Consider the following 15,744-nt stretch of genomic DNA (forward strand, 5'->3'; position numbering starts at 1 on the left):
AATTTGTATGGAGAAGCAATAAGGAAAGCTAAAATGTATTTAGAATATGCGAAAGTAACTCTTTCTATCTGTTACTTTTTTCACGGCCAAATTTCTGAACCGAATTCGATGAAATTTGACGAACCCCAAAGGAAGAGCATAGGGTACTTTTTATGTTCGCAACTATCGAAAAACCCCTAAACGCTAGCGAAGCCGCGAGTGACAACTAGTATTAAATGAAATAAATAGTTTACGTTCATACATCTAATGGTAACACATTTACATTACATTAACAGCCTGTAAATTTCCCACTGCTGGGCTAAGGCCTCCTCTCCTTTTGAGGAGAAGGTTTGGAGCATATTCGACCACGCTGCTCCAATGCGGGTTAGTGGATACACATGCGACAGAGTTTCGTTGAAATTAGACACATGCAGGTTTCCTCACGATGTTTCCCTTCACCGCCGAGCACGAGATGAATTATAAACACAAATTATGCACATTGATTTTTGTTTTATTTTAATAATGACACAATATCGTCTAGCTGAGACTCGATTTTCCTATCTTTCGAGTAATGTATCTTACATTTTTATTGGCAATCAATTACGGTGAAATTTCGTCCGATAGGCGACCACCTCTAGCTAATATAACTTTTTTAATATATTATTGATGAGTGTATTTGAACGTGTGTGTGCCTTGTCGCTCAATATAGTTAATAATACAGCAGGATTAGACGGCCTGGATTTCAATCAGAGGTCGAGCTATTTCATAAAAAACGGTTATCTATAAATAAATTATCAGAAGCTGTCCGGAGTTTGAACATCAGCATCTACATCCCCGTGTCTCAGAAAGCACAAAAAACTGATAGCGGATTCAAATCCCATCAGATATATAAGTTTTAAGATCATTTATTTCCCAAAAGATATTGACAAATCACTTACATAAGGAATGACATTTATTAAAGCTTAACTTGGTTGGGTAAATCGCAATTTGACAAGTACAAGTTAAGATTTAAAAAAAACAGAAAACTATGCGTGAATTAACAGGATAAGCGGAACTGGAAGAGTTGTTCATTGTCTGGATTCAATTTATAGAGATTTCTTTGATATATTGTATGGAGTTAATAGTCAGAGCGTTTATTTAAATAATCTTTATTTACATATTCATTATTTATATTTGAACTTATATAATCTTACTTAACTTAATTCACATATTCAAACATAAACTTGTACCTTTTACCAAAGGCTTAAATTAATTATATCGTGATTTTATTTCAAATAAGAATACCTTAACGCAATGAAAGGAATTTATAAAGCAGGTAACTAATTCAAATATACTTCATTCAAGTAGGCTGTTACGCGCCCTTTTGAACAAAAGTTAAGAATTATTGCTTTAATATTAAACCAGTTATCCGCTATAATTTCGCATACATACATACATACATACATATTTATAATAATACATTTTTCCAGGACGGCATAAAACAATCCTTTGCTACGTATTATTTTAAACACATGGTTCTATTCGTAGGAGATTGTCATTAAGAGATGAGATTGTCTCTAAACGAAGAAGGCACGAAACCCGAGTCTTTTCATTTATACCGGCACTGGCAATTCATAAAACATTTTTTTTGTACATATTTTTAGATACAATATCAATATTTAAAGGTATTAAAATTGAAATATAATTGTAAAAAGCATTATGCTAATTTTAATAAAATAGAAATCATTTTTGAGATTACTATATTTTGCTCGATTAGCCAAATATCTAACTTCATAATGTCCAATAACGACAACAAGAACACGGTCCACTCGACATAATATATGTATATATTTATCATTAATCAGCCTATAATTCCGCTCATTATATTTTGAATCCCTTATTCCTATCACACGTGACCTTGAAATTAGGACATCAACCCTTCACGACTATCCTCCTAACACTGTTCAACCCAATTAAGTTTTCCTTACAACTATGTCTGCCGGTATTACACAGAATAATAAATAATCACATATATTGCTTTTCACTTAAATAAAATTGAGTCACTCTCCAATCGTGACTCTCAAATAATATCCTCTGTGTTTATTTAGCTCATCAACGAAGTAGGTGACCAGGGCTGATAATGTTGTATGCTCCTCATAACGGAGCAATATTTACGCCAAACAGTGTTTGGAAGTGAGTCATACGTATTCGTTTTCTCTTTTCTCTTTCCTTATCAAATTAAATACACACAATTACTAACATATAAATTAGTTTATATATATACATCATCTAGAATATAATATGGCACAATTTCTATCAAACATTAAAATTTTACGCAATATTTTATATTAAAAATACGTATCAATTAAAATATATTTTTGTTTTGTTACACGTACTGTTTCGCGTTATAAATAAATTACTTTCAAAACATCACTAAAAACAGTTCACAGGAAAAATATTTTTTAAAAATAAATTATCGGTCATGACCTTTTTAAAAATTAAAAGTGTAACTCATTTTAAGATAAGATATTTTTCTGCGGTTGTCTTTGACGCCTGTAAAAAATTAACGGCAATTTTTGCAAAATATCAATTGCTATTTTGACGTTCAGGAGAATTATAGTAATGTTTACTATATTAGACGAAGTTTGAAGTTTTTTTACACAAATTAGTGAAACTGACGTTAAATATTAGTCCAAGTAAATGATACAGTGCTGTTTTCGAAATACACTAGCATTGTATCGAAAAATAGGTTCGCATGTTGAGAAACTTTTCTGCAAGAATGTACATACGCGAAACGTTATTAGGTAACCTTATTACCTTGATGTATTTATTGTTGAAAACTTATTAAATTCACTGTTACTGTACAATTGTGTAAGAAACATATATAAATAATATTTATAGCGCTTATGTCATACTTTTTAAATTTTTTTTAATGATTGTCATTTATTTATCCTTTATAATGTCATTATCTATTTCTAAGTATATCTATACTTGTTACTTTTAGACCCTACTTCAAACAGAGGAAAGAGATTGTTTTTAATCTGTAGAGACTTTTATCCATGGTCTAGAACGAAAAGCAGCAATCAAATCATATGTGGCTATCGCAGTTTAAGTTAGAATACGTGACGAATAAAACCATGAAAAAAATACTACATAATATATACGAATGCTTTCAACGGCGAACACAAAATTTACATACAATTTTTCATATTTTAGCTATAAACCCAAGTAATAGAACGGGTATAATTATATTTTACAATCGCATATAATAAAACAAGAAAATAGTTAACGAGAAAGGGCATTAAAGGCGATCTTATCGCTAATACAGCGATAACATACGTAACAAACCAACTCCAACTCGATAAAGCTAATAGTTGTGTTTTTCAAGCTGAATACCTATAAATTTACTTTTTATGCTATAGGTTGGCGGACGAGCATATGGGCCACTTGATGGTAAGTGGTCACCACCGCCCAAGATTGAATATTGTATATGATGTGTAGTTTCTCTGGCTCACCCTTCAATGCGGAACACAACAATACTGAGTACTGTTGTTTTGCGGTAGAATATTTGATGAGTTCTACCCAGACGGGCTTGCACAAAGCCCTATATTCTAGAAACAACAGAATTCCTTGGTATCACCATAGATGCTAAGGTTCAATCGGGCCCCCAATATAAATAGATTAGCGAGTAGACTCAGTTATGCAACCTTCACGGTAAAAAAGTTCAGGCTATTGACTGATGTTGACTCGGCTCGCCTGGTGTATTTTAGTTGTTTCCACAGGATAATTTCTTATGGCATTTTACACTGCGGTAATACAGCCGATATTGAAACCATTTTTGTATTGCAGGAGAGGGCTACTCGTGCAATCAATAACTAGAGACCTAAATATTCCCTAAGGCCCCTAGCACATGGCGTATTTTAAACGCACAGATCACGCGAGTATACGCGCTTCGAACGAGTTTTGAACGCAACCTTGTAACGTCAACACATGGAGCGATCGGAAAACCTGCAATATACGCACAGATACATCGCTGTAGACGCTCGTAGTTTCCACGATTTGGTAATAAACTCATCGTCAGTTGTACAATGGTTTCGATTCAGACGACACGCGATACAAACGCGCGTGTGAATCTTGGCGCCGACGATGCGCGTTTAAAATACGCCATGTGCTAGAGGCCTATGATGTCCATTTGAATAAATTAAAATAATGACAGTCGCTTCTCAATTTTTAACACATAAAATATTTTTCCAGAAATTTTGAATTACATACTGTTACCACTAAATGTGTAACTTCAATTACCCGATTAAACAGGGTTAGTAACACATTAGCGGAACAACGTATAAGTACGTTTAAAAAAATAAATAAACAGAAAACGTATAAAAACATCAATTTGTAAAATTTAAAATAATCGTTCAAAAGGGTTTGTGCGCTAAAGGATATTACAAAACAAATGACTACTTAGTTGATTACAACTTTGGGAATTAGATGAGCTCCAGGCTATTTCAAATAACGAACAATATTTTTATAATTGTATGAAAACAATAATCCTAAAATACGACATTTAATAAAAACCCGCTGAATTTCTTTCGCCGGTTCTTCTCAAGTCCGAGATATTCATTTCCGAACAGGTGGTAGGTTTTTGACATCAATAATGTAAAGCTTCTATATCGAATAAAAAAAATTGACTTTACTTTTGACTTTGACTTTATATCGTTCCTTGTTTTATTTCGTTCGAAGTTGCTTATGCTATTCATCAGACACAGGTCCATGGGTTAGACACTTATTTAAATTTGTGTCAGACGTCTAGTGTTCCGAATCTTTTGCTACAACAATTGTGATTGTATGAACAAGGATCAACGCATACGTAAATACTATGTATTACTCGTTGATCGGTTTGCTTAGTCTAGCTTATAAGACAGATATTAAAATTCTAGTCCCTTGCGATTTTCTATCGAAAAATTGTCAATAACAGCCCAGAGACTGTTACTGTTTACACCTCCGTCCCTCGGAAAGCAGGTAAAGCCGGATTTGTCATTCCATTGATGGATTTGGATTACGAGACTGAGGGAATTTGTATTTGAGCACACACACACACACACAGAGTGAAATATAATATATCTCAAATAGTTAGCTAGTAACTTTAAAGAATAGTAGCTGTGACTGAAATTTATGATGAGGACATCATCTTATAACAATTTATTTATATTTCTTATTTTATTACTTTCAAATGTTGCTTATTTAATTAATTGTGCCGATTATTCAATCATACATATCGAAAAAAACTTCATTTCAACCGGCTGTCCCATACAAAATCATGTTTATTTTTTTTAATTTAATAGAATAACTTACCTCTGCAGCGATGTACGCCGGTATAACAGACAGAAGCAGCCTCTCTTGTTGTTCCCTTTCACACTCGAGTTTCACGCGTTGCTCAAGGCAAGTTCTTGTACCAGCAAATGTATTCCGATGAGCTCTCTCCGTGAGAGCTCGATAGTAGAGACCTATGCCACTCGCTGACAAAAGGAGAGCCAGTTCACACGCCAACTGTAACAGAAAAACTCAGTTTGAATTTAAATACATTTTAAACTGTGTGTATATTTAATTCGTTGACGTTTACTGCGATTTGTATGGAATCAAAACAGCGCCGTCTAGTGACTTAATACGGAATCATGATTGGTGAGTTTGAGTTTTTTACTTTGCCATTAACTGGCATTGAACATTGTCTATCATTCGGAAGTGACAACGTAACGCTCGTGATTGGTTGACAATTTTAAAAGTAAAATTTACCTTAACATGATGGCCAAGTTTTATGAGTAATTTGGTAAAACTCGTATACTATGTTAATAAAAACTAAATATAATATGAAAGATAAGACTTGTTACACAAAATACAGACGATGAGAAAGTATAAAATTCGTATTAATTGATTTCATTGGATTTCATAATAGCAAAGAGATTGGCTACTAAACCTGTGCCAGTTCTCTTCGTTAGAATCGGAACCTTTATATTCAACTACAGCCTAAGCGAATGAAGAATATTATAGCTTTGCAAATTATATCTCTGTGGGTACCAGAGATAATCATACGCATATTTAACTTTATATATCTAATACCAAACTATTTAAGTGACATTACTTCGAGAGTATAAGGGTCACTTGACGATGTGAAATTCGCAAGTTCGACCCTGACCATCTTCAGACATTCATTGTCAACACTATACCTATCAAACCTGTAGTCATGACTGGACGGTGCAAAAGTAATTTCGTGAAAAGCCTCGTCAAAGACAATGCTTGGTCTAATTGTAAAAACTACAAAGTTTTAAATGCGACCATGTGACATCTCTCGACTCTCGAATTTTTTTTTATCTTTGTTACCGCCACTTAAGGTTCATCCTGTTCTAGTGATGGTTTAGCTTATAGATACGTGTGCTTTCTATTCAATTATAGTTTTGCTAGTATTTATTATCTGGACTTTAAATAAAATCATCTAGATTATTATAGCCATGAGGCTATAGTAATTTAGATGATTGCGAGGGTGAGACTTGTGAATTGTGGACGCAGATTTACGAGGATTTATTTTCTTGAATACCGTTTTATTAAGTATTAACGTTGGTTAGGTCTTTATGTTATTATACATATATGAATGTAATTTGGAGAACATATATCAAATAGATCATTTGCTCGACTATTTCCAGATAATCAATTTCAAAATTATTCTCTCATGACATTTTAGACTCATTACATTTTTTTTACATTAAAGAAATTTTGAGCAATAAGTTCGCGGTTCCATGGAATAAAGTGAAATAACTTCAATAAACGTAGAAACTCTGCAATTTTCGCGATAGTGCTTTATAATTTGTTCGCCAAAGAAATGTGAAAGAAGCATTATCTGAAGTAGTAAAACTTTTAGATCATTAAGAGCATCGCTTCGAAACTTTCCATCGAACCGAAGATGCAACGTCATTAGCCGACTTCGTTAAGATATACAAAATATCATAAAGAAATATCCTCAAATTTACAGATTAACGCTCTATTTGAGTTCTCTTAAGTGCTATACGATAGATTGCCAGTTGCTAGAAGACACATTACATTAAATGGGATTTACGTGAGTCAATTTCCAACGCACTGCAAGGCCGCACTACCAAGATCGACTGTGTTAATAGTAAATCGTCTTAGCCGTACATAACATAACATAAACAGCCTGTAAATTTGCCACTGCTGGGCTAAGACCTCCTCTCCCTTTTGAGGAGAAGGTATGGAGCATATTCCACCACGCTGCTCCAATGCGGGTTGGTGGAATACACATGTGGCAGAATTTCGTTGAAATTAGACACATGCAGGTTTCCTCACAATGTTTTCCTTCACCGCCGAGCACGAGATGAATTATAAACACAAATTAAGCACATGAAAATTCAGTGGTGCCTGCCTGGGTTTGAACCCGAAATCATCGGTTAAGATGCACGCGTTCTAACCACTGGGCCATCTCGGCTTTTAGCTTAGCCGTAAGGGACTAAAATAGCAAATGCCTAAATCTACTCTGATTTCGACTTTTGCCGTGCGGCAACAGGTGACATGTAGTTAGTTAGACTATAATTAGCAGTAAAAAATGGTCAGTCAAAGGCTATCACCTGATATTATGTTCTGCTCAAAATTTTCGAAAAAAGTGACTAGCAAATATTTTTTATAAATATCCCATTTAACGGTATTTCAGTTACTCGCTCTGTATATAAACTCGTTTTTAATACATATATATATCACAAACCTGTTGGTAGAATTGTGCTTCCTGACCCTGTGGTCCGAGACCAATCGCCAAGCCCATATACGCAAGAGTAAGCGCCGCAGCCAGGCTGAGTGCAATGGACCGGGCTATGGGCATCATTGTGTGCACCATCTAAAAGAAAAATGAATTAAATTAACGGCTAGTAATATTTCACAGTAAACCTTTTTTGTTTAGTACAAAACAGTTTTAATAAAGTGGATTAAAATGCTACCAGCATCTCTCTTCGAAATTTTGATTCTACGAGTGAAAAATGACCCGTATTTTTTTCTTTGAAGCTTTTTATTTTACAGGTAGGCGGACGGGCAAATGGGCCACCCGATGGTAAGTGGTCACCACCGCCCATATACATTGGAGCTGTAAGAAAAAATTACCAACGCAAAGATAGCCAATGCGCTGCCAACCTTGACAATTACGCTGGCTGACTCACAGCTGTTACTTTGCAGTAACTTTATCACTAATAGCGATCTCCTACAGACAATCTCATTTGTAAAGAGATTAAACTTAAAGAGATAAAATATAACTTAAATCCAACTTATTTCTTACAATGCCAGATCAAAAACTCCACTTAAACTTAGTGTTCTCAGCAAAACTTTTGCAAATTAAAACAAAGTGCATTAAAGAAGAATTTCAAACGTATAAACGGAACTTTATTATACAAACGCATTTTCGTTCAACGACCCGAAAGTTTCAAATATATTTGCTTAATTTGTGTTTATAATTCATTTCGTGCTCGGCGGTGAAGGAAAACATCGTGAGGAAACTAGTAAAAGGAAAGGTAATTTCAACGAAATTCTGCCAAATGTTTATCCACCCACCCGCATTGGAGCAGCGTGGTGGAATATGCTTCAAACCTTCTCCTCAAAGGGAGAGGATGCCTTAGCCCAGCAGGGAGAAATTTACAGGCTGTTAATGTAGGATGAGCAAATGGGCTACCTGCGCTAAGCGGTCACCACTGCTCATTGACGAATTTTAATCATTCTTTTCATCGGCAATGCGCCACCAACCTTGGGATTTGAGATGTTATATCCTTTGTGCCAGTACAGTATCACTCACGGTACAAACCAGAACACAATAATACAAAGAAATCCTACTTGACGGTAGAATATATATGACGAGTATAATTCCAATTCGAATATAAAAGTAACTTGCCAAACTCCAAACTCATTATACTGAAATGGCACCCAATTCTCAACTTCATCAAAAACTTCGATGTTAATTACGAACACACAAAAATAACGGGCTCGCGATGTTTTCCATCTAAAACAAACTACGAGAACATTTCAATGGAACTTTTTCCAGGATTATTTGTTCGAGATAATATATTTGTATGTATATACTAGTCGTGTAACCGATTCGATCCGTCGAAAATATTGTATCATTTGATAACCTGTGTCGCCGGTAAATCGATTGAAAAAATGACAAACTTCATCCTAATTTCACCCTCTCAGGTGATGAATTTACAAAAAAACTTGTATATTTTTTAACGTTTGATTTGATGAATTTCCATGTAACTTTAATTCTCTGTTTAATCGCTAAGGAGATCAATTTAAATAGGTAAGGAATCTCTACCGTTGCCATTTCCTTGCGAAATTTTATCCTGTTACACCCACCGGTTTAAGGAGTCAGTCAGTCAGTCAGGCATTTTCAAATTTCATTAAGTAGAGAAATATTACTACTCTAACCCCGTAGGTCGTAGTGTGTCTATATAATTATAGTCATTGACCTTTTGCAATAATTGGATATTGCAATGCTATGATAATTATACCAATGTGAGCTAAGGCCTACTTTTCCCTCGACAACTCGAAACTTTGAAGCTTATTTATTATTTATTTTAATAAAAATAGATAGATACACTGTCAAGTAAGCTATCCCTAAAATCGTCAATGTTCCATCAGAATTGGGAACTAAGATGTTATGTCCCTTCTGCCTGCAGTGACACTAACTCAATCTGCATTAAAACCAAAACACAACAAATAAATTCCCTTCTAATTATGTTGCAGTAGCTAGAACAAGTGAATACGTGAATAAACACATCATGCAGTTATTTCATTTAAATTGAATGAGCAGTGGACACTCATGATCCAAAAAATCGCTTCAGCAGTTTTGGTTAAAACTTATCACCACTATGCGGTAATTTCAATCAAACACAAAGTTTCAAATATGCCAACATTATATTTTTACTGTCGAGATCCGAAAATTATAATCGCCCATTTTAATTGTTTAAATTAAATATTGACGGTCACTATTAACTAAGTTTTATTTAAATACCAAAAAAATATTATGACATTATGACATTAATCAGGGACGCAACTGACAGTTCTAATTTGTACCACCGTGACAACCCAAGATGGATGGCCATTTCTTTTACGTCTGAAAGGTGACGTCACTTCTTTGACACGTCACTCAGTTCGTTTAGCAATAATATTGTATTTTTCAGTACAAACATTCAATACATTTTTACATTGAAAATACATACATATTCACTTATACCGAGACTATAGACAAACCTTTTCTTTAGCTTTTAATACAGTAATTCATATTTAATTCAAAATCGTAATAAAAATTATGATATTCATAAAAAAAAAAATTCTACGCTTTCTTAACTTGCGTTCGTGCTTCCATATAATGTTGATTTTTGCTCATTCATACCCCATGAACACATGGTGAATAAATGCGACTGAAAAAAAAATCACAGACTATAACAGTTCTATAAGACATTTCTTCAAATATTAATAACAATATATAGCCTGTGGCATCGCTCGCGTTTAAAAAATTAGCCGTCAGGTTAGGTAGTAAAAATTTACAAAAGCACATTTAAATTGAAATGAGTTTTCCTTAAATTAACTCGACGTCTTAAAAAATGAATTCGCAGTCAATTAACGTAATATCTTAGAGACAGAAATTTAAAATAGAAATGCAAATTCTATTTACATTTTATATTTAATATTTTAATTGCAAAGAACAACCAGATTTAATAAACTAAAAAATACTTTAAGTCAACAGCTGTTTTTTAGCTTCTCTTTTTTATATTTTAAATTTCAAAGTGAGTCTGGTCCGAACAGCTCAGATGATAGTCGTGAAGTTTTATTTAATACACGAAGACGGGCATGGTTTTTATCGAAAGACACAACTGATAATTTTGAAACTAACTTTCTAGAACTTTCTAGAAAATGATTGTACCTTTTTTAAATAAGAATAAAAACTTGCGATTGTATGTATGGAATAACTAATATTCCTATTCATCCCTCCAGTTAAGCTTAAAGCTTGAGCTAGGTCTAGGAACGACAATAGCCCAAGAGATCTAGGTCGAACCTGCGACTTTTTTTTAATTACATAAATAAAATACATCAAAAAAATCTAAATACACTTTATTCAAATAGGCTTTTACTAGTCATATTAAATCGTCATTTAACAGAACTATATTTAGTAAAGCTTGCACCGGTTTGCAATGTAGATTGTACCGAGAAGAAACGACAAGAAATTCAATAGTTAATCATTTCCAACATTTAAAATACAAAGTCGTATTAGTTAAATCTAATTATGTTTATAATATATCTTGCCTGAAAATCAACAAGTATTAGCTCTTTCATGATCTATATAATCTTGTGTTGAAAAATATGCTTTGTTTATTAATGTTTTCAAGAAATAATTTGAATTTACGAATCGGCAAAGTTTAAAATATCTGTGGAATTTTGTTATAGGAACGAATATCTTGGCCCAAGAAGGAATTATTGACTTTACGAAGTCGGAAACTTGGCGTTATAAGACGTAAGGACGTCTTGTATACATGATTACTATCACTGATTCTATCAAAGTGATCAATATTACTGTGAATATACATAACATTGTCGTTAATATATTGTGACGCAACAGTGAGTATTCCCACTTTGTTAAAAGCATCCCAAAGGGAGTCTCTAGCTCCGAAATTATAAATAGACCGAACAACTCACTTTTGTAACATAAAAACAGATTAAATATCCGTGGTATCCGCTAATTACTCAAAAGTAATATGCCATAAGAAATAATTGTATGAAAATAACCAAAATATACTAGACGAGCGGTATCAATATCAGTTAGTTGTCTAACTTTTTAGCCGTGTATCCTGCGGAGGTGAAATACAATAATATAAGAAGCCTTATCAAGACATAATTAACGAAACGCTGTACAAGCCTGTATCATCATTGCAAACTTAATAAAACATCTTACAATAAGACCGAGTATTACATATGTAAATCTAGTTATCACATGATCGAGGAAGTCTCTTACCAAAGTAAAGAAATGCTATTAAACTTATTTTCCGCGTGTGCCTGCTCATATATACCAGCGGTGCCGTGTGTAGACATGCCATTAGAGCAGAGATCGAGAGCCCTACAGGGGAAATTGAATTTCGAATGGAAGTGTTCTTTTTCTCGCTAGCCCTGTTCAATAGATTGAGCTCAGGAGTGATCGTGAGTGACCGAGGGCTACAGAGTAATTAAGATCATAACACTTATGAATGTTGTATTTTTACTATCCTTTTTTAACTTGCTTTGAGGCGATGTCTATTAATCTTTCAAGCTAACGAATAACATTGATCAACGAAAACATGATTAATAAATGAAGCCTTACATTTCGCAGTACTGCAAGCTACACTGCAGACCAATGATTGCAAAAATTAGTAAAAAGTAGCAAGTATGAGATAGATACAGAAGAAATAGCTTGAATGGGCAGCTATTTTTTTTCGTCTCCATTGATTCGTCGATAAAAACGATAGCTACAAAAACAACATGATTTAATTTTACGACAACAATGTAATGAAAATATTTACTATGCACTTTTAAAATCAATTTACATCGCAAACTTTTCGCTTAAATTGCATCGTATACTAACAACGTAGATTTCATAAAAAGTTTACGCGAACTAAATTAGTTGAACGTGAAGTAGAAATTGTTTTCATTTAAGTTAATCTTTTTATCGTCTACTCGTGCCATTAGTCATTGTCTGTGTGTTTTATGGTTCAGTTTTATTGTTATAACATATTATATAATCCTTAATATAAACAAAATTCAACGGCTAATTTTTTTTTTCAAGTAGGCTTTTACATGCACTTTTGAATTATGACTTTACATGATCAATATAATTTTAAAATAACCGAAAACGGTTAAATAACAAAGGTACCTCGATTAAAGTTCAATGCTCCTTCTTTATTAGTTGTGTTCATTTGTACAGTCTTTTTCCTGCATGTATAGAACAGGTACACAAACTATCACAGCCTTCAGACTCCAAGCCGATCATCTTCATAGTTTTCAATTTCACTTACTATTTTAAGTTATTAAAGAGGTTCAAAAAGACGCGTCTCGTTTTGTAAAATAATTTCTTATTTCATAAATGATCTAGAATTAAGAACATTACTTTTTGTAATAACATTCTGGTTTTTTTTCTTATCTAAAAAAAAGAAGTGTACAGTCAGCAACAAAATAAAAATTTAAGTTGTGTGGTGTAACTAACATAAGCAAAAATTTTAACAAAAAAAACCGACTTCAAATTAAAGACTATTCCAAAACAAATTGATATGCACTAAAAAGTAAAAAAAATAATTACGTATTCTTCTACGACTTCATTTACGATAATACGATGTAGTAACAATTATTGTTAGTTTTGGAGTCGATATCAGCCAAGGAAACACTACAATACAGACGAATTGATAACCTCCTCCTTTTTGAAGTCGCTTAAAAAGTGACATGTTCAATTTTACATCTAATGCCGGTATATTTATTAGCAAACGTCTTGGTAGAAATTATACTATTCATCATTTGCAAATACAAAGATACAGTCAACACGACAATGGTTTTAGTAAATTCAGAATACAGTGGTTACAAAATCCGTATCATGTTGACGTTACAAATCGAACTAGAGACGATTAGTCTTTCCGATAACTCCGAACATATTCCCATCATATTCACTTAGTGTAACAATCTAAGGGTATTATAGGATTAATTGTCTTGTGTTGTTATTTTGTATTATTGTGATATTTCTTAGTATACAATTTCTATATTTGAATGTTTATAACCCAATCATTACATTTTTACTGACAAACAGCAATATTAAGTAATGTTCTGTTTCGGTTTGAAGACCGAGTGAGCCCTTGTCAAGAGACAAAACAAGTGAAGATGGAATTATTTTATTTACGAGTATACGTGTAATTATTTTTATCGTCTGTACAAATGCTGTTGCCTTAATAACATAAACTTTGGTTTCACCTTAATTCAGATTCATATAAGATTTATTAGAAGAAACAAATTAATCTTGTTAATAAAAAATCTCAAAATTTTAAAAATGATAACTCTATGCTTTGAGTTCACGTACAAGTAAACGAAGCTAGAGGTAAAGTTTTATATATTTTAAGAGACATTAACAATTATTTATTGAGCTGCTATTTTCGCAAGTACAGGAAGTGAGTACAGGAAGTGAGTACGGGTACTTACTGGAGTTGATGGTGATAATTTTCAAGCCTTTGTACTGAATCTTTTCTAACATTTTAACGACCAGAAATGTCTGTTTTCCTATCGCTTTTGCAAATGTAAAATTGGTTTCTATACAAGTTGCTTGATCAAGCCTCGATAATCGTTATAAAAGAATACCTTATACATTTACCGTAAACGTCAAGAAGTGTGACGGTCCCAGTGCATCAGCGCCTATCGATTCTGGTACCAGTGCGTTCTGGTGTGCCATTCGCGTTCTTCGCCATAAATTAAGCAATTGAATAGGACGAAAACAAAAACGAATCTTGCCCGAATATGAAACACCTATTTTTGTGGAATACCTTCGTGTTTTATCCTCTAATCCATCTTAATATTATGTTCTATAATATAAAACTAATTAAAATAGAAAGCCTTACCAAGATGAGTGCAAACAATGGTAATGGTGCATGGTGTGTCGCCATCAGTGTACCAGCACCGAGACTTATCGTAACCAAGATAGATCCTGATAATGCTAGGGCCTCCCATTCATCCGCCGCTGGTAATAGCGCCATCGACAGTACGGCTAACAGCACGAATATTATCACTGATAGCACTGATATAGCTGTCACTTGTGTTGACAATGTCTGTAACCAAGAAAAACATAATTATATACTGTTCATGTAAATTCTTAGAGATTTAAACTATAATCTAGAACTAAAATCATGTAAATATAACAAGTTTTATTCAGTTAAAAATTAATCATTAAAATTGGGCTTTAAGAACAAAAAGCCATCCTCAATTCTTACAAAAAAATAATAATGAATATTACATGCATACCAAAAAGGAGAATGACGTATTTTTTTTTTTGCCAGCTCGTAACTGTTTTGTAAATATACGTCTTGTGTCTCCCTCGCGCATCATAACAATGAATAAATCAGCAAAAGAATATTCAAGAGATGAAAGCCCAGCAGCGTTTGCAGAGATCTTAAATTGTCAGTTTTAGTAGTTTCAGTCGAACAATGAATCTTTGAATATAATAAAAGCAAGGGCTCGAGCATTTGCCTTGAAGGTCCCGAACCTTTTGTCGTCCTTTGTCACATCAATTCCCCTAAGAAATATCGTAAAAATGTATCATAAAATTAAACTTTCATCTATTTTTCGTATTTTGGCTTGTAGGCGTTGACAGTGGAGCATGAATGCGATTGACGACCTCCTTGGTCGAGTAGTGTGTACACCGGTTTTCATGGGTACGCTACTCTGAGGTCCCGGGTTCGATTCCCGGCCGAGTCGATGTAGAAAAATTTCATTAATTTTCTATGTTGTCTTGGGTCTGGGTGTTTGTGGTACCGTCGTTACTTCTGATTTTCCATAACACAAGTGCTTTAGCTGCTTACATTGGGATCAGAGTAATGTATGTGATGTTGTCCAATATTTATATTTATTTATTTATATGTATGTAATACTTTGTTAAAGGCTCTTCATACGTCTCTTAATAGGGTTATTTATATCGCCGTTCGAAATGCTCATTTTTAGAGGAAAAATGCTAGACAATTCAATTTATACTAT

The 15,744-nt window shown here is 33.5% G+C and overlaps 1 protein-coding gene across 3 annotated transcripts in view; it reads right to left on the reverse strand.

Annotated features, from left to right (window-relative positions):
• The window catches only part of LOC113396155 (adenylate cyclase type 2-like), a 198,437-nt gene that overhangs the window by 97,035 nt on the left and 85,658 nt on the right, over window positions 1–15,744 (reverse strand). For all 3 annotated transcript variants that reach the window (XM_064217288.1, XM_064217287.1, XM_064217289.1), the window contains exons 3-5: window positions 14,616–14,822; window positions 7,721–7,849; window positions 5,311–5,505 (exon numbers count right to left, since the gene is read on the reverse strand). In XM_064217288.1, coding sequence (XP_064073358.1) covers window positions 5,311–5,505; window positions 7,721–7,849; window positions 14,616–14,822 — 531 coding nt within the window. The remainder of the gene's footprint in view (window positions 1–5,310; window positions 5,506–7,720; window positions 7,850–14,615; window positions 14,823–15,744) is intronic.

Source organism: Vanessa tameamea, chromosome 16, assembly GCF_037043105.1.
Source record: "Vanessa tameamea isolate UH-Manoa-2023 chromosome 16, ilVanTame1 primary haplotype, whole genome shotgun sequence".
Lineage (NCBI taxonomy): Eukaryota > Metazoa > Arthropoda > Insecta > Lepidoptera > Nymphalidae > Vanessa > Vanessa tameamea.